This window comes from Bos grunniens, chromosome 19 (genome assembly GCF_055505025.1).
Source record: "Bos grunniens cultivar Pamir isolate PY7600 chromosome 19, Bosgru_T2T1.0, whole genome shotgun sequence".
Taxonomy (NCBI): domain Eukaryota; kingdom Metazoa; phylum Chordata; class Mammalia; order Artiodactyla; family Bovidae; genus Bos; species Bos grunniens.
The window spans coordinates 7,981,089-8,008,528 of NC_141183.1; the positions used below are offsets into that span (position 1 = coordinate 7,981,089).

At 54.8% G+C, this 27,440-nt stretch overlaps 1 protein-coding gene across 10 annotated transcripts; it reads right to left on the reverse strand.

Moving 5' to 3' along the window:
• Positions 1–773: 773 nt before the first annotated feature.
• On the reverse strand, positions 774–26,478 carry QRICH2 (glutamine rich 2). Of its 10 annotated transcripts, XM_086356256.1 has the most exons (21): positions 26,294–26,418; positions 25,203–25,571; positions 24,944–25,033; positions 23,260–23,319; positions 22,743–22,853; positions 16,673–19,709; positions 15,346–15,431; positions 14,152–14,249; positions 13,544–13,658; positions 8,159–8,419; positions 7,316–7,438; positions 7,157–7,231; positions 6,803–6,967; positions 6,586–6,707; positions 5,895–5,960; positions 5,552–5,653; positions 4,774–4,977; positions 3,872–4,019; positions 3,473–3,560; positions 2,424–2,549; positions 774–985 (listed from the first exon to the last, which is right to left on the reverse strand). In XM_086356256.1, the coding sequence occupies exons 2-21, from the start codon at positions 25,542–25,544 to the stop codon at positions 804–806; spliced, it is 5,601 nt and encodes a 1,866-aa protein (XP_086212382.1). In that variant the 5' UTR covers positions 25,545–25,571; positions 26,294–26,418; the 3' UTR covers positions 774–803. The 10 variants fall into 10 exon arrangements, 8 of the variants coding, with proteins under 8 accessions (XP_086212382.1, XP_086212379.1, XP_086212381.1 ...); XR_015147182.1 differs by having other exon boundaries at positions 5,572–5,653; positions 25,203–26,478; XM_086356253.1 differs by having other exon boundaries at positions 25,203–26,478.
• Between the last annotated feature and the right edge of the window lie 962 nt (positions 26,479–27,440).

The window sequence follows — 27,440 nt, forward strand, 5'->3', positions numbered from 1 at the left end:
CCCTCGTCTGTTGAGGCTGACACGGAGCAGGACAAGGGTCAGGCCTCAAGGCCGTCAGACACGGCCAGACTCCTCTTCTGGGGAGGGAAGGGGAGCAGGGACACGGCCTGACCCAGCAGCCCCTCTTGCGTCTGCGGCAGCCTCCAAGCGTGACCCCATGGACTGTAGCCCACCAGGCTCCTCTGTCCATGGGATTCTCCAGGCGAGAATACTGGACTGAGGTGCCATTTCCTTCTCCAGGGGACCTTCCCAACTTGGGGATCAAACCCGCGTCTCTCGCATCACCTTCACTGGCAGGCAGATTCTTTACCACTAGCACCACCTGGGTAGGCCCCTCGTTTTGCAAGCCAGAGAAGATGGCAACCAGGAACCTTCCCAGGTGCTGGTGGCCCCATCTTCCCCAGGATGTGCCAGGAGCCTGCCAGCGGCCGCCCTTAAAGCTTCACCCCAGGGTGCAGCCTGAGCATCTAAACCCTCCACTGCCCTGGGCGCTTACCCAGAGGGAAGGCGGTGCCTGTGCCAGAGAAGGCCTCAGCACCGGTCCAGCCAAGGTCGGGAGAGGGCCAACAACCCCTGCAGGCCTGCCAGTGCCCGGGGCCTGCGGTCTGACCTGCGCTGCCGCCTCCCCGCCCTGGGTGCTATACTCAGTCCTCTTGAAGCCCTGGTGCCCTCAGAGAACAGCTGGCCCTGTTTGGGGGAGCCACGTACATCAGGCTGCAAGAAGTCTGCTGTCCCACCTGAACCAGGACCAGAGGAGCCTCGTGGCCCCTAGCTTTCTCCTAAGCGTTTATTTATAGCTCTGCTCAGTGAGCAGAGGTGGCCCGCGGCCCCCGGGTGGGCTCCTCGAGCCCCTCCCCAGGAGCGGCCCTGTGCACATCCAGCCCCGCTGGCAGGTTTGCCGCCTCGCCGGGCAGGTGGGCTGGGTTCGGCTGGGAGAGACGGCCCTCGGTGGAGACAGGTCTGTCTTTCTGATGACGGGAAGGAGCTGCGGGACAGGAGGGGCCCTGGATGGCTCAGGCTGACTCCCACGCCCACCGGCGGCCCACCTTGGCTTGCCCAAAGCCCCACTAACCAGGCTGAGCCAGGACATCATGCTGGAGGGTCAAGCTCTCCTACGAGCCCCTGAGCCACACTCGTTTATACTCTGAGTTAAAATAAGTCAGGGGCCAAGAGCCTGCCTCTTTGTTAACATTCCCCCTATTAATACAGGGACTGTTAGGGCCACACTGACTTAAATCAGGGCAGGAATTTCTCTTTTAAGACAGCCCCCGCTCCTGCTTCCATAATGTGTCTTTGGAGTGGACACTGGGGTGCCAGGGAGAAGGAAGCTAAGCTCCTCCAAGAACAGTCCTGGGAGCCAGAGCCGCAGGCCGACGCTGTCTGCCCCCTGCTGAATCCTCCAGCCCAGGCTGTTTGCCTTTGTCACCAGCGCTGGTTCTGGGGCCAGACAGCTTGGCTTTGAGCCCGGCTCTGCTGCTTTCTAGCTGTGTGACCTTGGGCATGTACTTTAACCTCTCTGTGCCTTGGCTTTGTCTGCTGTAGGTGGGACCAGCAATGGTCCCTATCTTTTAACACGTGAGGATTCAAATTATTGATTCACATGTGTAAAGCTCTTCAGCAGTGAGGAACCCTTGGCAGAGGCGAGGCTGCACATCGCCACCACTGCACTGGTTTCTGCCTCCTGCAGGCACTGGGGGCTGGAACTGGAAGGCTTGGTGCAGAGGACCTCGGGCTGCGGCTCTAGACCTGGGTGGGGGTGCGGTGGGGCTCCCTGGGCCTCCAGCAAGTAGCTGCAAAGCATTGTGGGTACATAAGGTTTCATGAGAAGAAACTCAGCAGCTTTCTTAGACTTTGCAGGGGGCTTCCTAACTTAGCAGCCAGAATCCAGCACCCTTTTATTGACAGATGAGGAAACTGTCCAGGAGGAGGGGGAGATGTGCTCAGAGTCACCCGGAAGTGGTCTAGCCCCCTGGCTCCAGGCCAGTGCCCCTCTCTGGCCCCCATGGGTAGCCAAACCCCAGGGGAACACTTAGCCCTTGGGCTTTCAGGCCGGATTTGGCCCCTCTGGAGAAAGCATGGACCCTGGGGGCCTCGCAGGCCCAGGAGAGTCGGTGCGTGTGAGCAGTGGGGAAGGACTTGGGCCTGGAGCCAGAGCTCAGGCCGCAAGCCCGCCCCTGTTTCCTCTTCTGTGAAATGGGAGCAGTGACAGTATCTGCCCACAGACCTGGCACAAAGCAGGCGCCCGGGAGGGAAAGGTTTTCTCTCTCCTCCCTTACATCCCATCCCTCGGCTCCCAGGCCCTTCTTCTCTCCGGGGGAATAGGGTATATTCCAGCCACAGGCAGGAGAGGGGCCGGGCGGGGCAAGGAGGAGGGTCGGCAGACAGTGCCGCCCAGAAGGACCCTCCATCCAGGGAGGAGCTACCTGAGTCGCTGGCAGCCAGCGTCTGGGCGCTCTGAGGCCGCAAGGGCAGCTGGCTGCTGTTGCTGAGGGACTGCTGCCGATGCCTGTGTGGCCGGGACTGCTTGTTCTTGTGCTTCATCCCCGCGTCTGATGGGAGACGGAGAGGGGAGGCTCAGTTCTGAGACACACTCTGAGGGGGCCGTGGGGATGGGGAGAAGGGCGGCGGGCTGCTGGTCTCAGCCTGCCTCAGCGGGCGCCCTTCTCAGTCTGAATTCGTGGAAATGCCCTTTATAAGCAAGCACTTTGCTCATTGGAAAAGACCCTGATGCTAGGAAGGACTGAAGGCAAAAGGAGGAGGAGGCAGAGGATGAGATGGTTGGATGGCATCACCGACTCAGTGGACATGAATCTGAGCCAACTCAGTGAGATAGTGGAGGACGGGAGCCTGGTGTGCTGCAGTCCCCGGGGTTGCAAAGAGTCAGACATAACTTAGCGCCTGAGCAACAACAAGCACTTCATCCCCCTGTATGTCTGGCCATCTGTCCATCCATCCATCCACTTACTCTGATATCTACCCACGGACAGCAGCCCCATGCCAGGTGCTGGGTGAGTTCTGACCCTGGGTTTACAGTTCGGGAGGGGAAGTGACTAGAAAGATGCACACACACCTGCTAAGACCCAGAGGGAGGTGACAAAGCACATCCAGGATGGCCAACTGGAAGGGGACATTCCAGAACACGAGAGGTTCACAGAGTGTAGGGGGCTCAGGAAGAGTTTTGAAGAGTGGGTGATGCTGGGATCAGAGGCTTAGGTGGAAAAACTGGGGTGACAGGCTGTGGATGAAGGCTGGCCAGAAGATGGGGCCACGACATTCCTGCTAACTGGCCAAGACTGGACAGCTGTCCCCCTCTGCAAACACTGACCTGGGGGCATTTGGAGTCAGGGAGGTGGAGGAGGAAGGCAGTCGGGGTCTGGTGGCCCCAAGAAGTGCTGGGGCCTCCAGGAGCCAGACAGACCCTGCGGGACCCAAGCAAGGAGCCCGAGGGCCTCTGGGCCATCTGGACACTCACTGTCTTTGTTCAGGAGGTCCGGCAGCCTTGTTTCCATCCGTCCCTTGTAAATATGTCCATCCAGGCCCAAGATGTCCACCTCGTCGTGCTGTGGAGATGGGTGGGTACCCATGGCCACCTGCCGCCTGAGCGCCCCTCCTGTCCCCTCTCTGAGTCAAATGGTGCTCAGAGCCCTAGAAGGGGCTGAGTGACAGGGTGAAGGGGACGGGCCAGATGGCCAGGAGGGCTGTCTTCTTCCCAGGAAAGGAAAAGAACCTGAGGCTTTGACTGGGTCTGATTAAGAAACTGCCCCCGAGGCTGAGGGCTGAGCAGGGGACTGCTGGCGGCTTTTCCGGAGGGACCTGGGAGTCTGGGGGCCCCTGGGGGAGCCTCCCTGGAGGCTTCCAGGAGTATCCCCACCTTCATGGCGATCTGGATCTCCTCGGTGGGGTACAGTCCCTGCGAAAGGTGCTGCAGGCGGATGCGCCGGTAGGGGTAGGTGAGGGTGTGGCTGCCCCCGCAGGGCCGGGGCGCGGAGGAGTAGCTGTAATCAGCCATGTCTGGCAGCCTGTGGTGGAGACGGCGGAGTCACGGGGAGCGGGTGTGTCCCGGGACACGCCTCGATGGGGGTGGGGGGTGGGGTGCAGGTGAGGGGGGTGCTCCAGGGGCCACCGCTTAGCCAGGACAGGGCGGGGGGTGAGCGAGCAGGGTGGCCTCCTGAGGGCCACACACATACACACACACACACACTCTCTGATACACACATTCACACACGTGTATTCACAGATCCTTAAACACACATTCACACATAAGTTCGCAGACATACACACATTCTCTCACACACTCACAATGCACACACAGGCGTTCACACATTCATGCGCACATTCACGCGTACACACACATTCATCTGCTCATACAGTATACATTTAACAGTGCTCTCTCACACTTGTTCACACGCATTCACACACTCACACATACACATTCACATACATGTGTTCACAAATTCTCAAACACATTCGCACATATGTTCACACATTCACACATACACATTCTCTTGCATTCTCTCAAAAACACATGCATAAACATTCACACATATAATCACACCCACATTTTCATACACACTTACACGCACGCTCACATTCTCACAGACATACACAATCACATACTCTGTCCTACATGGAGGCCCCACTCTACACACACACACACGGACACACACTGCCCTCCCCGGTGCCCCACTCTACACACACACACACACACACACACACACACACTCTCTCTGCCCTCCCTGGTGCCAGGCTCCCGGGCCCAGCCCGGCTGCCCACCGTTTGTAGCAGGGGGAGCTGAGGCACTGGGCCTGCAGCAGCTCGCGGATCATCTGGCTGCTGGCCTTGACGGAGCCCCCAAAGTGGATCTGCACCTTCTCGATGTCCAGGAGCATCTTGGAGTGCATGGTGCGCAGGCGCCCCACGCTCCGCTCCACCTGCCCCAGGTCCCCCCGCGGGAAGCCGCTGCTGCCTAGCTTCAGGCTGTGGGGTGCGGGCCCAGTGGAGGGGTGAGCCACGCCCCAGCACCCTCCCTGGGAAGCAGGGCCCTTTGGAGTGGGAGCCCCCTCCACCGAACCCCAGGGACCAGGGCCGGGCTTGCCGGGGAGGGTTTCCTGAGCTGAGAGCGTGCAGGAGAGCCAGAGAGGAGAGCAGCCCAGTCCGTTGGACCCCCTCGCACCCCTGGCCCCCGTGGGCTCCAAGGGCAGCTTTGAAAACCAGCCTTTCTGCTGAACCCCCAGCCTCAGGAGGTGGAAAGCTGTGGGGAGGAGGGCAGGAGCCCCTGAGGGCATGAAACACACCTCCTCCCAGGCCCAGTGTGAGCAGGGAAAGGGCCAGGGTAGGGGGGAAGTCTCAGAGGCAACGTCCCACCAGGGCGCCTGGCAGGGGCGCAAAGGCAGGTGGTTACTAGGTCTGCACCTCCTGCTCTGATGCTCCTGCCCTGCGAACAGCTGGGAGCTGCTTCAAAAAGCGCCCTAGCATCACCCCGCCCCAGCCCCCACTCTCGCCCTCCAGACCCCCTGCAAAGCCCTCACAGGACCCCGCGGCACCGCCGTACTTGCGGCTCTGCTGCCGAACCTGCTCCAGTTCAAAGACCGTGTAGGGGCGGACGGAGCGGTGCCCGGGCAGGCAGGGGCCCACGGGAGTCATGGGGATGACTCTGGGCAGGGGCAGGGAAGGGAGGAGGGTCAGAGTGAGAAACCCCAGCATCCAAACCCATCACCCACTCCTCACGCTCCACCTGCCGGAGGAGCCTTCCCACCCCAGGGGCTGAAGGCCGAGGGCTAAGAGCAGCCCAGGGCATAGAATGGACCAGAGACAGAGGAGGAGCAGATGAGCTGGAGGCAGGCAGGGAGGACAGAAGACGCCCCCCATCACGGCCACCCTCTGGGGGTACTCACTGTCCAGTCACAGGTGTCTCCAGGGGACGGTCACATGAGAGGCAGTGGAAGTGTGCCAAGAGCTGCCTGTGAGGGATGGGACACACGCAGAGGGTGAGAGCCCTGCCCAGAGGGCCCCAAAGGGAGGGATGGAGAACTCAGAGGGTTTGGCTGGTAGGCTGGACACTCAACGCCCAGGGGGACGGGGCCCCAGGCCACCGGAGGCAGGTCTGGGCCCCACTCCCTGCACACATCAGCTACTAGAGATGCCCACTTCTGGGCACACATCTAGCGCCCATCTACCCTAACCCAAAGCCAGCAGGGCTCTCAAGGGCCCCGGCGGGTGGGTGCCCTGTGTAAACCTTGACAGCCCTCTGGTGTCCAGGAATGGAAATGCTGGGACTCGAGCTGCCATGAGCCAGGCACCCCCAGGAGGAGTTGCCCCCGCAGGCTCTGCCTCTGGTGGGCTGGGGCCTGTCACCCTGGGACCTGAGCTCTGGGGGCTGTGGACCCCCTCCCACCTGTGCCCAGAGAACCTTACGCCCCACTCCCTTCCCTCTCTCTGCTATAATATGAATCGGCCTGAGCTACAAGAGCTTTTCAAGCTCTGTCCCTTGCTATGGCCGGACAGTCCCAGATAGGATCTGCCAGTCCCTCTGAACACACATGGGGACCCTCCAGCCAGCCCACCCTCGCCCCTGCCGGGCCTCACCTCCGCATGGCGGCTGCCTCGTCCGCCTGGTAGAGTGGAGAGCGCTCTTTGAGCTGCTGTCGCAAGGATTTCCACCGATCCTCCAGTGACTGCTTCACCGGGTCCAACTCCAGGCGGTCCAGCTTGGGGGAGGAAGTGGGGGACGGGGACCAGGTGAGCTCTGAGAAAGCAGGTGGGGGTCTGCAGTGCCTGGAGGAGGTGGCGTTGCCCGGGTCACCTTGTTGTCCATCTCCACCAGGAGCTTGTCCAGCATCTTCTGCCAGTCCTGCTCCTGCCCCGTCATCTTGGCCACCAGCTCCTGCATCATGTGGTTCAGCTGCTCCGTGGTGGCGTCGAACTGGACGCGGCTCACTTTGGCCGCCAGGGCACTCTTGTCAGCTTTCTGCCCAGAGACGGGGACGAGATGCGCCCCCACCAAGATGGGAGAGAGCCACGGCAGGGCCCTGCTCCACGTAGCTCAACTCTGATGCTGAGCCCACATCCCACCTTGGGCTCCTCTCCTCTCTCTGCTTTTTCAAGAGTGGGAGCGATGGGACCTCCCTGGGTGGCCTTTCTTCAGGCCTGGCCTTACCACATCGATTTCCATCTCCAGGTGTTCCCTGTCGGCCTTCTCCTTCTCCAGCTTCTCCAGACCCTGGTACAGCACCTGGGAGGCCGAGGGAGCAGAGAATAAGGAGCGGGGAGCCGGTCGCACCCCAGCCCTGCTCCCCGCCACCCTGCCAGCCCTCACGTCAATGTCCTTCTGCTTCTGCCGATGGTCTTCGATGAGGTTGCTGGTGGTGATGTTGAGTTTCTCGCAGTCGCCCTGCACCTGCAGGATGGCGCTCTGGACGTGGCCCAGCAGCTCTTCATCCTACGCAGGACAAAGGCAGGCTCCCTGGGGCGGCCCCTCCATCCCCACCTGGGGTATTGCCGCCCCCCCGACAGGGGAGCCCTTAGAACATCACCCAGCGGACAGGCTGACATCAGACCCCACTCTAGGCCTCCTGGGTTGCCATCATAGCCCACTACCACCTCTCCATGGACTAGCCTCCAGGGGCCCCATCCATTGGTGCAGGTGATCGGTAGAGGTGGTGAGCTGCCCCGGGGCCCCTGAGAGTTGGGATGTGGTCTACAGTCTCCCCTCCTGCCCTGGGCTAAGTGTGAATTCTGGAGTCCAAGAGACAGGCCTCAGGGACTTGTGGTCCTCCCTGCTCTCCACTCCCCACAGCAGGCCTGCCCTTTATAGGGGAAGAGAGAAACAGACCAGAAGACCAGTGTGAAGGAGCGGGCAACAAACCCTAAAGCTATGTCAGTGTCCCCGAGGCACGAGAATGGCTCTGCTTCACCCCTCCACCAGCTATGCTGTCCCCATCCCACCGTGGACCCAGCTCTGCCCCCCAGTCCCCTGTCCCCAGGGCTAGCTTGATGGCTGCCCTCACTGTGACCCTACAGAAAGACCAGGCACTTTCGGGCGGTTGCTAAAGGGCTCCATCATGCAAAAGTGACCCAACATCCCTCCCCTGGGGACTCCCCAGGTGGCTCCTGGCGGGCAGTCACTTGCAGCTACCCAGGAGGGAGGCAGGGGCGTCACCTGACTCTGCAGCTTGGCCTTCTTGGAGGGCCGGGAGGCAGCCAGGTTGCTGACCATGTTCTGGAGCTGCTCGTAGCGCTGCACCAGCATGCTGACCTGGTGGCTCAGGTCCAGGCTGCAGGCCGGGCACGTGGCCGCAGGGTCGATCTGGCTGGGGGCCAGGGTAGTCAGGGTCTTGTGCGGGGCCATGTTCAAGCTCATGGACAGCAGCGTGGAGGACGAGGCCAGCATGTTCTCAATGATCGTCCTGAGCTTGTCTAACTGGGTGTGGGAGAGAGGGCGGGTGCAGGGCAGTGAGCGAGTCACCACACAGTCACCGCCAGCCTTTCTGCCCTGACCTGCTGTGATCCAGGCAGTTGCTGGAGCCTTGGTGCCTCGCAGGGTATGCAGCTCATGGCAGGTGCTTGATGTCTGTCCATTAAAAAGTAAACAGTGTTCCCAGGGAGGGGAGGGCAGGTGCTGATTAAGCCCTTGCAGGAAGGGGGCTTCTGTACCTTTCTCCAGCCAGCCCATTGGTGCAATGTGAGAATGTATCTCCTCTAGCTAAATCCCAGAGTGATGATGTCTGTCAGTCAGTCCACAAACACTTGAGGACCCTGGCAACACACGGGTCCTGCTCCAGGCCCTGGGCAGAGGAGCCGTGGGCTCACACATGCTCTCTCCCCATTTAGTGTGTAAATGACAATAAGAGAACGTGATTTTCTAATGCCACCTACAAAAACAGTCAACTCAAAATGGATTAAAGACCTACATGTAAAACCAAGACCATGAAACTCCTAGAAGAAAACAGGCAGGACACGTTTTGACATAAATTGTAGCAATAGGACTTCCCTGATGGTCCGCTGGAAGAATCCGCCTGCCAACGCAGGGGACATGGGTTTGATCCCTGATCCAGGAAGATCCCAGATGCCGTAGAGCAACTACCCCACCTGACACATCTGAGCCCATGGGCAGCAACTCTGAAGCCCGTGTGCCTAGAGCCTGTGCTCTGCAACAAGAGAAGCCACTGCAGTGAGAAGCCTGTGCCCCGCAATGAAGAGTAGCCTCTGCTCACCGCAACTAGAGAAAGCCCACGAGCAGCAACGAAGACCCAGAGCAACCAAAAATAAATAAATTATAAAAAATAAATTGTAGCAATATTTTTTTATCTGCCTCCTAAGTCAAAGGAAATAAAAGCAAAAATAAACAAATGAGGCCTAGTTAAACTGAAAAGCTTTTGGACAGCAAAGGAAACCACCAACATAACCTATGGAATGGGAGAAAATATTTCCAAATGATCTGACTGATAAGGGGTTAATATCCAAAACATATAAACAGCTCATACAATTCAACATTCAAAAATCAAACAACCCGATTTAAAAATGGATGGATATCACCCTTATGGCAGAAAGCAAAGAGGAACTAAAGAACCTCTTGGTGAAAGTGAAAGAGGAGAGTGAAAAAGTTGGCTTAAAACTCAACACTCAAAAAACTAAGAACATGGCATCTGGTCCCATCACTTCATGGCAAATAAATGGGGAAACAATGGAAACAGTGAGAGACTTTATTTTCTTGGGCTCCAAAATCACTGCAGATGGTGTCTGCAGCCATGAAATTAAAAGATGCTTGCTCCTTGGAAGAAAAGCTATGACCAACCTAGACAGCATATTAAAAAGCAGAGACATTACTTTGCTGACAAAGGTCTGTCTAGTCAAAGCTATGGAGAAGGCAATGGCAACCCACTCCAGTACTCTTGCCTGGAAAATCCCATGGACGGAAGAGCATGGTAGGCTTCAGTCCATGGGGTCGCAAAGAGTTGGACACGACTGAGCAACTTCACTTTCACTTTTTACTTTCATGCATTGGAGGAGGAAATGGCAACCCGCTCCAGTGTTCTTGCCTGGAGAATCCCAGGGATGGCAGAACTTGGTGGGCTGCCATCTATGGGGTTGCACAAGTTGGACATGACTGAAGCGACTTAGCAGCAGCAGTCAAAGCTATGGTTTTTCCAGTAGTCATGTATGGATGTGAGAGTTGGACTATAAAGAAAGCTGACTGGTAAAGAATTGATGCGTGTGAAGTGTGGTGTTGGAGAAGACTCTTGAGAGTCCCTTAGACTGCAAGGAGGTCCAACCAGTCAATTCTTAAGGAGATCAGTCCTGAATATTCCTTGGAAGGACTAATGCTGAAGCTGAAACTCTAATACTTTGGCCACCTGATGCGAAGAGCTGACTCATTGGAAAAGACTCTGATGCTGGGTAAGATTGAAGGCAGGAGGAGAAGGGGACGACAGAGGATGAGATGGTTGAATGGCATCATTGACTCGATGGACATGAGTTTGAGCAAGCTCTGGGAGTTGGTGATGGACAGGGAAGCCTGGTGTGCTGCACTCCATAAGGTCGCAAAGAGTTGGACACGGCCGAGTGACTGAACTGAACTGAGAAGACCTAAGTAGACATTTTTTCCAAAGAAGGTATACAGATGGCCAGCAGGCACATGAAAAGATGCTCAACATCGCTACTTATTGGAGAAATGCAAGTCAAAACCACAATAAGATATCATCGCACACCTCTCAGAAAGGCTAGCATCAAAAAGTCTACAGGGAATGTAAATTGGTACAGTCACCATGGAAAACAGTACAGAGATTTCTAAAAACACTAAAAATAGAATTAGCATATGATCCAGCAATTCCACTCCTGGTTATGTATCTGAAGAAAATGAAAACACGAATTCAAAAAGATACACGCACCTCAATGTCCACAGCAGCACTAGTTATAATAACTAAGACATGGAGCAACCTAAGTTCCCACCAATAGATAAAGAAGACGTGGCTTATATATTAAAATGGAATACTGCTCAGTCATAAAAACCGAAATTTTGCCATTTGCAAAACAACTTGGATGGACCTCTAGAGAAGAGAATGGCTAACCACTCCAGTATTCTTGTTTAGAGAATTCCATGGACAGAGGAGCCTGGAGGCCTAGAGTCCATGGGTTTGCAAAGAGTCAGACATGAGTGAGCTTAAACTAACACTTTCACTTCACTTTCATGGATGGACCTAGAGTATTATCCTTAGTGAAGTAAGTCAAAGACAAATACTGTATGTTGTGACTTATATGTAGAATCTAAAAAATAAACTAGTGAATACAGCAAACAGAAACAGACCCCATGGATCTAGAGAGCAAACCAGTGGTTACAGCTGGGGGAGGGCCGGGGAGGGCCAAGATGGGGCGGGGATTAAGGGGTACAAACCACTGTGTAAATGAACAGTGAAGCTATACTGTGCAGCACAGGGAAGCAGAGCCATTCTTTTATAATAACTTCCAATGGAGCATGTTGCTGTTTAGTCGTTTAGGATCGCCAATTCCTTATCCACATCTTCCTGTCCCAGGGATCGAACCCGTGTCTCCAGCTTGGCAGGCAGATTCTTTATCACTGAACCACCTGGGAAGCCCTCAGTGGAGTATAATTTGTAAAAATACTGAATCACTATGTTATACATTTGAAACTGATGTAATATTGTAGATCGACTATACTTCAATTAAAAAAGAGAGAGAGAACGTGACCAGTGCCACCACTGCAGGGGTCTCCCACGGCCTGGTGGGAACACACTCCTCCCACTGGCCCTCCTGCTCTCTTCTGGATCCCATGGTCCCAGTTTGTCCCCATAAAGGACTGGTCCTGGGTAGACACCAGGCCGCCCAAAGATCTGTGACATGTTGCCTGCCTCGGGGACAGGGGCTGAGCCAACCTAGGGCCCCCCTTCTTGGAAGCATGTGACATTGCAAGGCCTGGGGCAGGCCTTCTGGACCATGTGTGAGCGATAAGAAAGCTGACTGACACAGGGAACCCAGCCTGGTGTTCCGTGATGACCCAGAGGTGTGGAATGGGAGCGGGGAGGGAGGCGCCAGAGGGAGGGGCTGCTGCTGCGTCATTTCAGTCGGGTCCGATTCTGTGCAACCCCATAGACGGCAGCCCACCAGGCTCCGCTGTCCCTGGGATTCTCCAGGCAAGAACACTGGAGTGGGTTGCCATTTCCTTCCCCAAAGCATGAAAGTGAAAAGTGAAAGGGAAGTCGATTAGTCGTGTCTGACTCTTCGTGACCCCATGGACTGCAGCCCACAAGGCTCCTCCGTCCATGGGATTTTCCAGGCAAGAGTACTGGAGTGGGGTGCCATTGCCTTCTCCAAGAGGGAGGGGAGATATATATATATATATATAATTATGACTGATTTGTGTTGTTGTACAGCAGAAACCAACACCACATAGTAAAGCAATTATCCTCCAATTATAAAATAAACGAAAAAAAAAAAAGAAAGCCGACGGAATACAGAAGGGAAGAGAGATACAGCAGTATTTGAGAAAGATGGATAAGGAAAGGGACATGGAGGCAGACAGACACAAAAGACACAGAGGGCTTCCCTGGTGGTCCAGTGGTTAAGAATCTGCCTTGCAAAGCAAGGGACACCAGTTCGATCCCTGGTCCGGCAAGATCCCACATGCCAAGGAGCAACTAACCTGGTGCTCCATGACGACTGAGCCAGCATTCTAGAGCCACTCCTGAAGCCCGCGTGCCTTGAGCCTGCGCTCCGCGGCAAGAGAAGATGCTGCAGTGAGAATCCCTCGCACTGCATTCAAGAGTAGCCCCTGCTCAATGCAACTAGAGAAAGCCCTCGCATGCAGCCAAGAAGACCCAGCAAAGCCAATAAACAAAGAAAGAAATCTTTTTCAAAAAAGACACACAAGGACAGACAGGTAGTGGCCCAGGCCAGACTGGCGCCTTGGCCTTGAAGTTTGCCCTTCCCAATTTCCTCTACACGTCTGTGTTTTCACCCAGGCTCCTGTTGGCCTGAGCTCAGCATGACTTTTGCCACCAGAAGAGTTAACACTCTTCTGAAGAGTCAGGAGCTGGGCCTGCCTAGCAGCGGGTGGATGTCCTCCAGGTGTGGCCCTGGGGAGCCCCAGAGGTGGCAAAGCTCAGGCCTGAGCCTTGGAATAACACGTGACTCTCAAACACACCATCTACTGCCGTCCTATCCAAGACAGTCAGTCCTGGGTTGTGAAATGGTGCACACCGCCATCCTGGAAAACTTGGAGGGGGTCCTGAATGGGGCCTCTAGCATAAAAGGGTTCCCGATGTGAGCCCCCTGGGCCCATGACTTTGCCCATCTGATCCTTCTATGGGCACTCAGAGAGCTGGTCTGAGTCCAGACAGTCCTCACTGGGAACATTCTGGGGTGACCAACACTCACGATGTAAAGGCAGACACTCCCAGGAGAGTGAAAAGACAACCCCCAGAAAGGGAGAAAATACTTGCCCAGTATATATCGGATAAGCGTTTAGTATCCCCACCGCCCTCAGCCAGCTCTGAGAAGGGGCCTCGTCCCTGTGGCTGAAGGTCCTCACCTGATCCTGCAGGTAAATGGAGGCTTCGGAGACCGAATGTTCCATGCTGACCTTGCCCTTCTCTTGGCTCTCCCTCAGCTCGCCCAGCTCCTTCTCGATGTCGGCCATGGTGACTCTGTGCGCAAGATATGGTCCAGCCCACTACCTGCCCAGGGGCCAGGGCCCGCCATGGCCAAGCGCCAGCCGTCAAGGATGCAGGAGGCAGCCCGGTGCTCTTTCACATCCCCTCTCCAGGCTTGCCTAAAGCGTCCAAGGCCCTGCCTGCCGTGGAGGCGGGTGCCCAGCGTGCCTGGCTGAGAGGCTTCAAGGGGGTGAGGCCTGGCCCTGCACAGAGACTGTTCTGAGGGGCTCCAGCAAATGCTTTGAAGCCTCCAACTGTGGACAGAATCTAGGGAGCTTTTTGTCCGGGGAGAGGAGTGCTCTTCCAAGCCCTGGTGCTGAACTGTTTTAAGAACCTGGGAAACTTCCACTAGCAACCTGAACTAGGTACGGACAACCTGAAGAGCAGACGTGATCCGGATCAAAGATAGCAGTCGGCTCAGGAATGAGGGAACCAGCTGAGAACACGTGATGCCAGGACACAAGCTGCACTCGGCCGGGGATTTTACCTGAGGATACCCAGCTGCAGGTTCAGCGGGCCACCTTTCTCCTCCTTTCCTCTTTCTTTCTCCCCGTGATCCTCCAGGATCTTGCTCATCTTCTCCATCTACACATCCAATGCAAGAGCAGTGTCAGGCGGCCTTGAGATCTCTGCTTTCTGAATGTACCTCTGCAGGCCCAGCAAGCTCCCCCCTCATTCCCTAATCCTTTTTTTTTTTTTTTTCCATACCGTGAGGCTTGCGGGATCTTAGTTTCCTAACCAGGGATCGAACCCAGGCTGCTGGCAGCAAAAGCACAGAGTCCTAACCACTGGACCTCCAGGCAAGTCACCCCACCCCCTAATCCTAATCCAATCCTCTAGCAAAGCCTGAGGCCCCTTCCTGACATTCAGTCCATCTACCCCGTGGATGGAGATGCTGTTGCTTAGTCGCTCAGTTGTGTCTGACTCTTTGCGACCCCGTGGAGTGTAGCCCGCCAGGCTCTTCTGTCTATGGGAGCAAGAATACTGGAGTAGGTTGCCATGCCCTCCTCCAGGGGATCTTCCCAACCCAGGAATTGAACCAGGGTCTCCTGCATTGCAGGTGCATTCTTTACCACCTGAGCCACCAGGGAAGCCCGTGGATGTAGAGAGCTGGCATTAAGAGAACGACTGGGGATTTCCATGGTAGTCCAGTGATTAAAACTTCGCCTTCCAATGCAAGGGGTTCAATCCCTGGGAGGGGAGCTAAGATTCCCACATGCCTCAGGGCCAGAAAACCAAAACATAAAAAGACAGAAGTAGTACTGTAACAAATTCAATAATGACTTTAAATATCATCCACATCAAAATAAAAACCTTAAACAGAGACAGAGAGAAGGACTGAAGACCTAACAGCCCCTCGCCATGACTGCTGGCCCCAGACAGTCCCACAAACTCCAAGGCTGCTCCAGGGACAGCGGGTGTTACTGGAAACGACCACACGTAATGAAAGGAGCCCAGGCCACCTTGCTGGCTCAATGGAATCTTAAGAGCTTTGAATGTCAGGTTTTCGATCCAGGAAAGAAACACACTGAAGCCAGGGGTGTGTTTCCCATCGGAGGGGACTGTAAAGTTCCACGTGATAGTAACGGAGGTGACAGGAGTGTGTAGTCCATGACAATGAAAATGGAAGGTGGGATTGTTGGCTTTGGAAGGCAAAGCAGATGGACCCTCCCTTACTTACTTTTGCTTGTTGTTGTCGAATTTCTTTGGCCAAGGCCTTTAAGGTCTTCAGCTGTTCCTGCAGGTCAGGGGGTATGGACTTCTTGACTATGGAGAACAGAGTCAGGAAAATCAGATTTCTAATGGCTCCCAATCCCAGCCTCACAATGAAGAACAACATGGATCATTTATCTGGCTTTTCCTGGGGGCTGGAGTGGAGAGGGCATGGGAAGAAAGGAGTGTCTTTTTAGGGCTCCCCTGGTGGCTCAGTGGTAAAGTATCCACCTGCAATGCAGGAGACATGGGTTCTATCCCTGGGTCAGGAAGATCCCCTGGAGGAGGAAATGGCAACTCACTCCAGTATTCTTGTCTGGAGAATTCCATGGACAGAGGAGCCTGGCGGGCTACAGTCCATGGGATTACATAAGAGTTGGACACAACTTAGCAACTCAACAATGACAACAAAATCCTTAGCCTTAAAAGTCCACCTAATGCTTAATATCCTAAAGGAAATTACCCATTTAACCCACAATTGCCACTCAAACCTTAATTCTCTGGGGCTAGAGCTGTGACTGTGCAAAGGTTAAGTTTAGTTTTTCAACATTCTCTCTCCCCATCCAACCCAACACAGTCGTCTTCCTCTTGCTCAGCATTCTCCTGGCTGCTTTCCAGAGTCCAGCAGAGGCACAGGAACCTGCCTTCCTTCTCTTGAGGCAGCTTCACTCCTACTGGTTTAGTCTCATCCCTTGAACCCAGAGGGCTTCCCAGGCGGCTCAATGGTAAAGAATCCACCTGCCAAGCAGGAGATGTGTGTTTGATCCCTTGGTCAGGAAGAGCTCCTGGAAGAGGAAATGGCAACCCACTCCGGTATTCTTTTTCTTTCTTTCTTTTTAATATTTATCTATTTGGCTGCATCGGGTCTTAGTTGTAGCACTCAGGGTCTTTGTCGTGTGGCTCGAGGGCTTCTCTCTAGTTTTGGTGTGCGGGCTTAGTTGCCCTGCAGCATGTGGGATCTAGTTCCCTGACCAGGGATCAAACCTGTGTTCCTCTGCACTGGAAGGCGGCTTCTTAACCGCTGGACCACCAGGGAAGTCCCCACTCCAGTATTCTTGCCTGGGAAATCCCATGGACAGAGGAACCTGGCGGGCTACAGTCCATGGGGCTGCAAAGAGTCAGACATAAGTTAGCGACTAAACACCAACAACTCGGACCCTTGAAGGCTATGGGAGAACCCAGAATGGCTGAGAATGGAAATGCCCTTTTCGGGGGTCTCAGGCTCAGGAGGAGAAAAGGATGAAATCAGCTGAGGAGGAGGACAATGGTCTCTCCTCTGTGCATGCAGCACCCACCCATCAGTGCCAGCAGGTACTGGATCTTCTCCAAGTCCGTTTGGCCAGCCTGTTCCTCATCCAGGTCCTTTATGTTCTCCTTAAGCTCCATGTACAGGGCGATAATCTCTCCCATCATACGAAATGTTTCCACTGCTATGGGGAAGCTAGGAGCCAATTTATCCAGTGATTCACGTCTCTCACTCTGAGTATCACTCCTTTCGGATGAGCCTCGGTTCAGAGAGTCAAGGGAGTGTGTGCTCCTGGGAAAGGGGGCCTCTTGGCTTGGGGAAGTCGGAACAGAAACTCCAGGTTGACGTAAGACATATAGTTCTTTTGGACCCAGACCTACCTGGACCTGCTGATCTACACCTTGATACCCTGGGCCACCATACATTAGGCCCTGGGAGTCTGGGATAGAGTCAGGAACAGCCTGGTCATGCTGCTCTGGTTCAGATGTTCCCAAATGCTGTTGATCCTGGGGTGCAGATCCTACAGCTGTGCTTAATGGTGTTGGGCCACGCTGCAGCAAACCTTGTCGATACATTTCTCGTAGTACCAAACCTTCTCGGTCTGTACCTGATGGTGTCAGACCTTGACTGGCTAGGAGTGATGACACCCGACCATACTGATCCCTGCCAGGAGCTGCCACACCTTGCTGGTATGGGCGTGGTGATGTAAAACTTTGAGAATCAGCACGGTATGTTGGAAGCCCGAGAAGCTCTGTGCCTGGTGGTATTATGCTTCGACCTGTGCCAGACTGCCTCCCCCAACGCGGATCTATCACAGGCTGAACCAAACCCTGCTGATCGGCACCAGGCTGCATGAAGCCACGTGGGTAGGCACCAGGTTGGATCAAACCACCTGGATAGGCACCAGTCTGGACTAGACCAGGAGGATATGCCCCAGGTGGGACCAAGCCAGGCATAGATATATTAGGTTGAAAAAAGCCATGTTGACCTCTATCAGGCTGTACTAAACCATACTGATCCACTTGAGGTTGTACCAACCCAGGCTGACCTGCACCGGGCTGCACCATACCAGCCTGGCCTACACCAGGCTGCACCACACCAGCCTGGGCTGCACCAGGCTGCACCGCACCAGCCTGGGCTGCACCAGGCTGGCCTACACCGGGCTGCACCGCACCAGCCTGGGCTGCACCGGGCTGCACCGCACCAGCCTGGCCTGCACCGGGCTGGACCGCACCAGGCTGGCCTGCACCGGGCTGCACCGCACCAGGCTGGCCTACACCGGGCTGCACCGCACCAGCCTGGCCTGCACCGGGCTGCACCGCACCAGCCTGGCCTGCACCGGGCTGCACCGCACCAGGCTGGCCTGCACCGGGCTGCACCGCACCAGCCTGGGCTGCACCGGGCTGCACCGCACCAGCCTGGCCTGCACCGGGCTGCACCGCACCAGCCTGGCCTGCACCGGGCTGCACCGCACCAGCCTGGCCTGCACCGGGCTGCACCGCACCAGCCTGGCCTGCACCGGGCTGCACCGCACCAGCCTGGGCTGCACCGGGCTGGACCGCACCAGCCTGGGCTGCACCAGATTGCACCAAACCAGGGTGACCTATATCAGGTTGCACCATACCAGGTTGACCTGCACCAGGCTGCACCAAACCTCGATGATACATTCTAGGTGGCACCAAACCTCGTGGATACATTCTAGGCTGCATGAAACCAGGGTGACCTATACCAGGTTGCACCAAACCTCGCGGATACATTTCAGGTTGCACCAAACCTCGCGGATACATTCTAGGCTGCATTATACCAGCCTGGCCTGCACCAGGCTGCACCACACCAGCCTGGCCTGCACTGGGCTGCACCACACCAGCCTGGCCTGCACCGGGCTGCACCACACCAGGCTGGCTTACACCGGGCTGCACCACACCAGGCTGGCTTACACCGGGCTGCACCACACCAGCCTGGCCTGCACCAGGCTGCACCACACCAGCCTGGCCTGCACTGGGCTGCACCACACCAGCCTGGCCTGCACCGGGCTGCACCACACCAGGCTGGCTTACACCGGGCTGCACCACACCAGCCTGGCCTGCACCGGGCTGCACCACACCAGGCTGGCTTACACCGGGCTGCACCACACCAGCCTGGCCTGCACCAGGCTGGATCATCTCATGCTGCTCTGTGCCAGGTTGTATGAAGCCAGATGTTCCCAAACTGGGCTGTACAAAAACTTGCTGATCCATGGGATATATTACAAATCCATGCTGATCTACACCAAGAGGTTCCACTCCAGACTGATACGTGCCAAGTGGTCCCACACCACTCTCGTCCATTCCAGGAAGCTGATATGTGCTAAGCAGAACTGTACCAGGATGATCTGTACTAGGCTGTTCTGATCCTGGCTGATCTCTGCCAGGTACCACTGGTGGCACCGCATCACTCTGAGCCATGCCAGCTAGTACCAATTCCTGCTCATCCATTCCAGGCAGCATCACTCCAACCTGATCCACACTGATGGGAACCATGCCAGGCACATAAGCGCTGGGATACAGCAAATCAAGCTGATCCGAATCAAACGATCCGAACCCATATTGATCTGGCCTTGCATAGAGGTGGCCTTGGCTTGTGAACACTCCCCTGTGCTGATCTGGGGACACCTGAGTGTGTCGATCTCTGGGCAAGGACACATCCTGATACACTAGGCCAAGGTGGGTATCCCGTTCATCTCTTCGTAGATGCCCTGAGCTGTGCTGCTCTCTAGACCGGCGGCGATCTGGCTCTGCCCTCAACTGGGACATAGATGGCGGATGGGGTCTGGCCAGGCCAGCTTCATCACGGGCCCTTAAGTGCTGTTCTCTAGCCGGAAACCCAGTGGCAGAGGAAACTCTGCTTCGTTCCCTGCCAGGAGGCCCATCGAAGGGGTATCCTATGCCGCTAGTTCCTGAAAAGGTCTTGTCTGTGATGAAACCAGCAGAGTCTATAGCCTGGTCAACACTTGGGTACTTTGTGGAGACTCCACTTGCAATTAGGTCATTTGATGTTATGGAACTCTGTCTTTTGCGCCGCTGAAGTCCTGTTGTTGACTCTGAGATCTGGTGAAAGAGGAAGAAAGAAATCAGTGACTCTAAGGAAAAAGTACTCATGGTAGGAGTCAGAGGGTAGGAAGTCTGGGGTATCCGATGAAGGTGATTTAGAGCCCTTGGGGAGAAAACAAGCTCCCTTACAAAACTAAGCTGGACACAAAGACTGACTTTGACATCCTTGAAAGACAGTTCTCCAGATTTTTGAGTCTGTACATTTGTAAATGGTATCCTTATATGTAATTTTCCTCATAGAAGACAGGAGGGGGGAGCCCACTGGTGGCCCACTAGTTAAGAATCCATATGCCAGTGCAGGGGACATGGGTTTGATCCCTGGTCTGGGAAGATTCACATATCGCGAGGCAGCTAAACCTGCATAGCACCACTACTGAAGCCCATGGGCATAGATGGCCCATGCACCACAACAAGAGAAGGCACCGCAGTGAGAAACCCACGCACTGCAACTAGAGAATATTCCCCACTCGCCACAGCTAGAGAAAGGCCACACGTAGCAATGAAGACTCACCACAGCCAAACTATAAAGTAAAAAAAAAGTGGGGGGGGAAACCTGCTAAATCACGTGATCAACTCCAGCTTTTACTGAGTCTACAAATAAAGGACATGAGTAATTGATTGAGTTTACAATATAAAGTCTCCTCCACCATTGACCCATGGCTGGCAGTAGAAGTGTGCACAGTAGGGAAAGTGAACCGTGTATTTAAAATGCAAAGCACAAACTCAGAAACTCTAAAGACAGGAATTGTCCGTATTGACTCTCACAAAAGAACAGGCATACGTGTACAAAGACAGAGTCTGAGGCATTGTTTATGAAAACAGATTATCTACAGGGGACCAAGAGGCCTCCCTGGTGGTCTAGTGGTTGAGATTCCATGCTTCTGGACTTCCTTGGTGGTCCAGTGTAAAGAATCTGCCTGCCAATGCAGGGAACACTATTGATCCCTGGTCCAGAAGATTCCACATGCCGTGGAGCAACCTAAGCTCATGTGCCACAGCTACTGGGCCCGCACTCTAGAGCCTGGCTCTGCCATGTGAGAAGCCACCACAGTGAGAAGCCCGCGCAACTAGAGAACAGCCCTCACTCACTGAAACGAGAGAAAGACTGCACGCAGCAATAAAGACCCCGTGCGGTCAAGAATAAACCAAATTCTAAAAGAAGATGAATCATGGGAGGGAGTCAACTCTATTTTACAGAAGATTCTTTAAGACCTCTCCCCTAGGGATGCAAGTGATACAAGAATTTCTTGAAGAAGTACCATGAGGAGGAGGAGGAAGGAGAGAAAAAGAAGGTGGGAGAGAAGCATCAGCAGCACCTCCGGGCAAAGCTGCGAAGACCTGCCCCGTCGGCCATCAGAACACACCCTTGGGAACAAGCGGTCAGTGTCCTTCCATACTCAGGTTCTGGGATGAGCATCTTCCACGTGGATTCTGAGCTCCTTGAACTGCAGTTGCTACATGGACAGTGTCCTTCCTCACGTCTGCGTCTCCAAGCATGGAATCTATTCCTCTGTACTCATCACACCACCCCCCCACCCCCTGTACTCACATCCAAGCCTCAATCCTGTCTGTCTACTCATGATGCAGGCAGTATACCTCACAATCACCTTAGAGTTACTGCCAACAAGGCAAAAAAATAAAAAATAAAATTGGGCTCAAGCGTGTTGTATTTCCTCAGCTTGAGAGAGTGAAACTCTCCACTGCTTTCATTATGATTACTAACTGACTCTTGCTTCTCAAAAATTAATATTTATATTTATTCTCATCTGCTTCTGGGGCTGTTCGTGATTCTGAGCAACCGTCAGAACCCTGACACTTTCTTACTTCTGGACAAGTAAAAAGTCTAGAGGCGCTTCTGTCGAGGCTTATTTTTAGGTCTTTCAGGTGTCTTCTGCTGGCACCCCCAAAAATGTGCTGCTCACTCAAAACACAGAATAGTGATATGTGGGTAAATGCAAAAAAGCTTTGGCTTAAAAAAAGTGACAGTGAAAGCAGAGGCCACCTTTTTCTAGGCTGGTCACTTGGTTTGCAGGCTCTTCTTTGAACTCTCTGATGCTGCTTTACTCGAAGAGGGCCCTGAACTCAGAAAACATGGAGACTAGAAGGGTGTCTTTGTACCAAGACGGTATTTGGCGCACCCCAGATGGCCACTTGGTGGCGCCAAAGGGCCCACTCTCTTTCCCCTGCTTGTCGGTCCATCCGTGGGACCCTTTCTGAGGAATCCAGATACACAAAGTCAGAGGAAGGGGAATGTCAAGACCAAAAGGGCACCTGATCCTTGTCCTTGAGGGTTATTTGAAAATACCCACTTTATTCCGATGAAGAAAGCTTGGTTTGGTTACCCTATGCACTGCCTCGAGGCAGATGCCACCCGTGTGTACAAGTCACCATGAGCAAAAGGCTCCCTGAACGGGTTTTATTTCCATGGTTGGTCACCTTTGTGCACTGATAGTGAAAGGACTCGTGCGTTTTAGGACAGACTTTAAAGGAACTTTGAAAAGCTAGGAAAGCAAATCAAATCTATGCTCTGGGGACTTCTCTGGTGCTTCAGTGGCCGAAACTCCATGCTCCCAATGCAGGGGGCCTGGATTCGATCCCTGGTAGGGGAACTAGATCCCACGTGCTGCAACTAAAAATATTTCACATGCCGCAACCAGGATCTGATGCAGCAAATAAATATTTTTTAAAAACAAAACAAACAAAATCCGGTTTTGAGAAACAAGTTCTCTCCTCCGTTGCTCGTGGAACTCCAAATCAGAACCACAACCACAAAAGGCAATTTGGGCCAAAGCTAGCCAAACTATAAACATGTATTCTGTTTCTAGGAATTTACCCTATGAATACCTTCACTTGTGTGAATGTCACATTAGAGCAGGGTTCCTTATAAGATTGGGGAAAAACATTAAAACTATCCGTAATATTAATAGAAAACTCATGAAGGAAATTATGAACATCCGCATAACAGAACACTGTGAGGTTCAGGGCCCCCTTCCAAGACTGCCCACCCCCAGGACCCCCACCCTTATTTACTGTTTGTGAGCCCTTCCAGCCATCAGTAATCGCCTGCTCCAGCTCTTCCCAGGTGACCATGGTGGCCTCTTCTGAAGACGGCATCACACTCAGCTTCCGGTTTAATAATTCCTGACAGTGAAAAGACAACACGCACAGACAAGCACACACACACACCGAACACACACAACACACACACCCCTCGTTTAATCCCAGGACGCTTTAGGAACAGAACAGGACAGGACAGGACAGGGTGGGTCCTTCCGAAGCCCCAAGGAGAAGTGCTGTCCTTCAGGAAACCAGTGAATTGTGGGCGGCTGGTTTCGTGTCCCGTGTGGGCCCCAGATGGACCTATGAGCAGGGAAGGGATGTTCCCACATGCCAGGGATGGCACCCCAAGAGGCAGGGGACATACATCACCCTTCACTCTAGGGTGGGAATCTGGGTGAGCCCGAGAGAGGGGCCAGGCTCTCGGCAACCATCCTATGCCCTAACCCCCTCTCTCACCACCCTTTCCCGCAGAACTGGCTGATATTACCAGGACTTCGTCCTTTTCTCTAATTATCCTCTCCAGTTCTTCAATCCGTTGAAGGAGGTGCTGGAAGAAGAGTTCAAAGACTGAGGATCAAAACAGCCCCTCCAGCAGCCCCTACACACACATACACACACACGCACGGCAGAAGAGGAAAGGAGGTCCTTGGGTCTTAGAGGAGCCCAAGGTACAGAGAAGCTTGCCAAGCCAGGCTCCCCATTCTCTTCCCAGCCAACAAGAGGAAGGGACATGGGGCGTGGTGAGTGGTACCCGAGGGCTGCGTGCCTTGGACAAAAATGATGTGGGGGTGGGACCCTTTCTTTGGTCCCAGGATGCATTTCATACAACCCACTAGTGGGACTTTGCAATCAGACTGACCTCACCTCTCAAGAACAAAGATGACTGGGTGTCTGAAAGTCCGCACTGTTTAAAGGGGAAAGTGCCTCTGAAGGATCAAAGCAAATCGCTGCCACTTAAAGCGGCTCCTGGGGGCTTCCCAGGTGGCTCAGTGGTACAGAATCCGCCTGCCAATGCAGGAGACGAAGGTTCAATCCCTGGGTCAGGAAGACTCCCTGGAACAGGAAATGGCAACCCTCTCCAGTATTCTCGGCTGGGAAATTCCTTGGACAGAGGAGCCTGGTGGACTACAGTCCATGGCGTTGTAAAATGTTGGACACAACTTAGCAAAACAACAAGTGGCTCCTTAGAACTTCGGCAAACCTTCAGAAACAACGAATCTAAAGGTAAGACAGCCTTTAGTCTAAAGGCCAGAGACAAACCCCAAATCTAAAAATGTGCTTGGTCGCTTCAGTTGTGTCTGACTCTTTGCGACCCCATGGACCGTAGCCTGCCAGGCTCCCGTGTCCCTGGGGTTTTCCTGGCAAGAATACTGGAGTAGGTTGCCATGCCCTCCTCCAGGGGATCTTCCTGACCCAGGGATCAAACCTGGGCCTCCTGCACTGCAGGGGGATTCTTTACTGCTGAGCCACTGGAGAAGCCACAAACCTAAAACCACCGCAACTTTAAAAAGAAAAGCTTCCCAGAGCAAAAATGAGTCTGGCTAGGGGCTGGAGGCCTCAGATGAAATGGGCACATAGGCCTGGTGGCGAGTCCCCTCTAGGGTCTCGGTGACCTCCTCCTTTGAGCTTTTCTTCTCCCTCAAGTCTCTCTTCTCAGCCTGGGCTGAGAAGAAACCTCTCTTCTATCCCTGGGCTTCCTCCTAATTGCTCCTCCTTCTTCCAGCTCTAATCCTGGGCTCGGCCTCATATGGGCCTGAAACAGGAGCCTGGCCTGGTATCTCCTGGAACTGAAACGTGCCAGGACTCTGCTGTTCATTGGGAAATGCTTAGCTCAGGACTTCTGGCTTCTCTCTCCAAGGAAACAAAGATCCAAGTGAGAGAGGTGTTGCCTGGGGGGCTGTGGGTGGTGACTCATAACCCTCTGCGTTCTAGCTCCCTTTTCTTGGACCAAACTTTTATCCCTCAACACCTACCACCTTGCTCCTTTATTCTAGTTTAAAGGAAAGTCACTTAAAGAACATTCTGAGTTCTTGGGCCCTCTCTGGGTCTGTTCAGGATGCATGGGTGTCTGACAAGTGGTGGGTGAGCCCCCGGTAAACAGAGGGGAGGAAGGAGGCTGCCCAGGAAGGGGGTCACTCAGCTTCCCAAGGTGGAGTCCCTGCCACCCTCACCTCAGGCTGCAACTCAGGCTGCTCCTTCTTTCGATGGGCTTCCTTCAAAATTTTCATGTCTTCCATGAGGTCCTGGAGCAGCTCGGGGCCCTGCGAGGTAGAAAACGAGCCGTGGGGCTCCTGGCCTGGGCCTGGCCGTCCCACGCCTCCAGGCTCCGGGCTCCGGGACTCCTCCCAGGAGCGAGTCTCAGAAGCTCAGCTCCCTGGGGGCGGGGCGCTGGAGAGCGGCCTGGAGGGGGCGGACCGCCCGCACACCCACCTGGAAGACCGGCTTGCTGTCCCTCTTGCCTTTCGTCGGCCCTGTCTGCCCCTTCTCCTGCGTGAGCAGGGCCAAATCCTTCGTTTCCAGCCAGTCGCGGTCGTCCAGCCCGCCAGTCTGGGTGGGGAAGTGCTGCACGTGCGCCACGATGGCCTGCACCTGGCTCCCCATGGTCTTGAGCTGCCGGCCGAGGTCCTGGACCTGGCCGCCCAGGTCCTTCACCTGGGTCTCCAGCGTCTGCGCCCTGGCCACGCTGCTCCTTCGCCTCTCTTTGGGCGCCGGCAGCTGCGGGGTGCTGGTCGACACCCGCGGGGACTCAATGGAGCGACTCTGGTCGAGCATCGGAGACTGGAAGTCGATCCGCGTATCCTGCAGGTTAAGGCTCTTGAGCATGGCCACGAGGAGCGTGTGCAGGGCCGTGAAGTTGACGGCGCCCACCTCCGGGGTGCCGATGGCGAGGTCGGCCAGCTCCCGGAGGGAGACCGAGGGGGCCGCCGTCGCGGGCGGCATCGTGCGCCTTCTCGGGCGGCCCTGCCCGCCTTAATGCTTGCCCCGCCTCCGGGGCCTTTCCGAGCCCCTGAGAGGCCCCGGGGCGCCGCTGCCCCTGGGTTCAGCCGCTCTGGGCACCAGTCTCGGTCTGGAGCCTCTCTGGAGGACGGAGAGGTAGCGCCCGGCCACTAGGCTTCCCACTCTTCGCTCCCGGGAAACTTGGGTCCCGGGACAGCAGAGCCTCTGCCGTCAGCCCGCCGCCATCCGATCACTGAGCTCGAACTCAGGAGTGCAGTGTCCAGGCGGCTGGCGGACGTTTGGAACGAAGTTCGTGGCCCCGTTCGCTGCCCGGTTGTGGGGGCCCCCACGCGCATTCGGGGGATTCCACGGAAGAATGCGCCTCGCGGAGAGTTGGCCTCTGCGAGGAGACCTGCCGGTCCTTGAAGCCACCCGCCCCAAGGAGAGCCTGTTCTAATGGGTCGGGAAAGCCCTGGTCACACCCCAAAGAGCCACCAATTTTTGTTCTCAGTAAACGACCCCCACCCCCATCCAGGGAACACATCAATTTGGGGGTAAGAGGGTGGAGGCCCCCTAAGGCTCACCTAGATTCCAGCTGATTCACTCGGGGAGGAGGGGGGCGGGGCAGGTGGTATCACAGTAATGCAAAGATTTAAGTTAAAGGCCCCATGGCCACTGGGTTTTGTGTGTTCCCTTCACAGAGCAGTGGCAATCCAAGAGACACAGTCGTGAGACCTTGGCCCCTCGGGCACAGTTCCCATATCTTTGCTGAATCAGAAGGGAAGGTAACTTAAAGACTAGTCACAGTATCCAGGTGGTTCCAGTTAGCCACCAGCTGACAGAACTTTCTGTGCTGCTCTGGCCTTGCTTAGAACAGACTCACGTGGTCACGTGCCAGCATCTCCCCTGGTTACAAGGCAGGGCCGATGAGATAAGATCAGGGGGAAAGTGATGCTCTCAGCAACTGAGGCTTATTCTCCCATACCAGAGTCTCCCAGGAAATGGGTACCGCTTGCAGTGTTTACCTTCCAGATAAAGAAAACCTGCACCGGCACTTATACTAGATATTATTTTCACTACTTTTCAAAGTCAAATTTTTAGTTTGAACTGGTTCCTCCATGTTTATTCCCTACCCCCCTCCAAAATAAAAGCAGTGTTTCTTGGAAATGGAGTTAAACCAGTCTGTAACCTCCATGAGGGTTAACCACCCAAGGATTTTTGTTCACTATTATATTCCCAGAGCCGGACACAACAGGCCTTCAGATGGGTTGCTGAGATCAGAACAAATTATTCAGACCTCCCTGGTGGTCCAGTGGTTAGGACTCTGCGTGTCCACTGCAGGGGGCACGGGTTCGATCCCTGGTTGGGGAACGAAGATCTCACATGCTGCAAGGAGTGGCCAAAAAATAGGGGGAAAAAATTCTTTGCAGTCTTTTGTGCATACACTCCTACATTAGAAAACATAAAGCCAGGTCACAGAGTCATAGCTGAAGCTTTTGGATTAAGCATCGGCTGTACTGGAGGGTGAGATGTGTGGGCTTGCTGCTGCTGCTGACTCTGTGCGACCCCATAGATGGCAGCCCACGAGGTTCCCCCGTCCCTGGGATTCTTCAGGCAAGAACACGGGAGTGGGTTGCCATTTCCTTCTCCAATGCATGAAAGTGAAAAGTGAAGTTGCTCAGTCGTGTCCAACTCTTAGCGACCCCATGGACTACAGCCCACCAGGCTCCT

Coding starts and splice junctions, on each gene's coding strand:
- QRICH2 (XM_086356253.1), bottom strand. CDS start 25,712: ATGCCGCCCGCGACGGCGGCCCCCTCGGTCTCCCTCCGGGAGCTGGCC. Junction 13,659..14,151: donor CTGCAGCTGGGTATCCTCAG/GTAAAATCCCCG, acceptor TCTTGCGCACAG/AGTCACCATGGCCGACATCG. Junction 5,961..6,585: donor GAGGCAGCCGCCATGCGGAG/GTGAGGCCCGGC, acceptor CATCCCTCACAG/GCAGCTCTTGGCACACTTCC.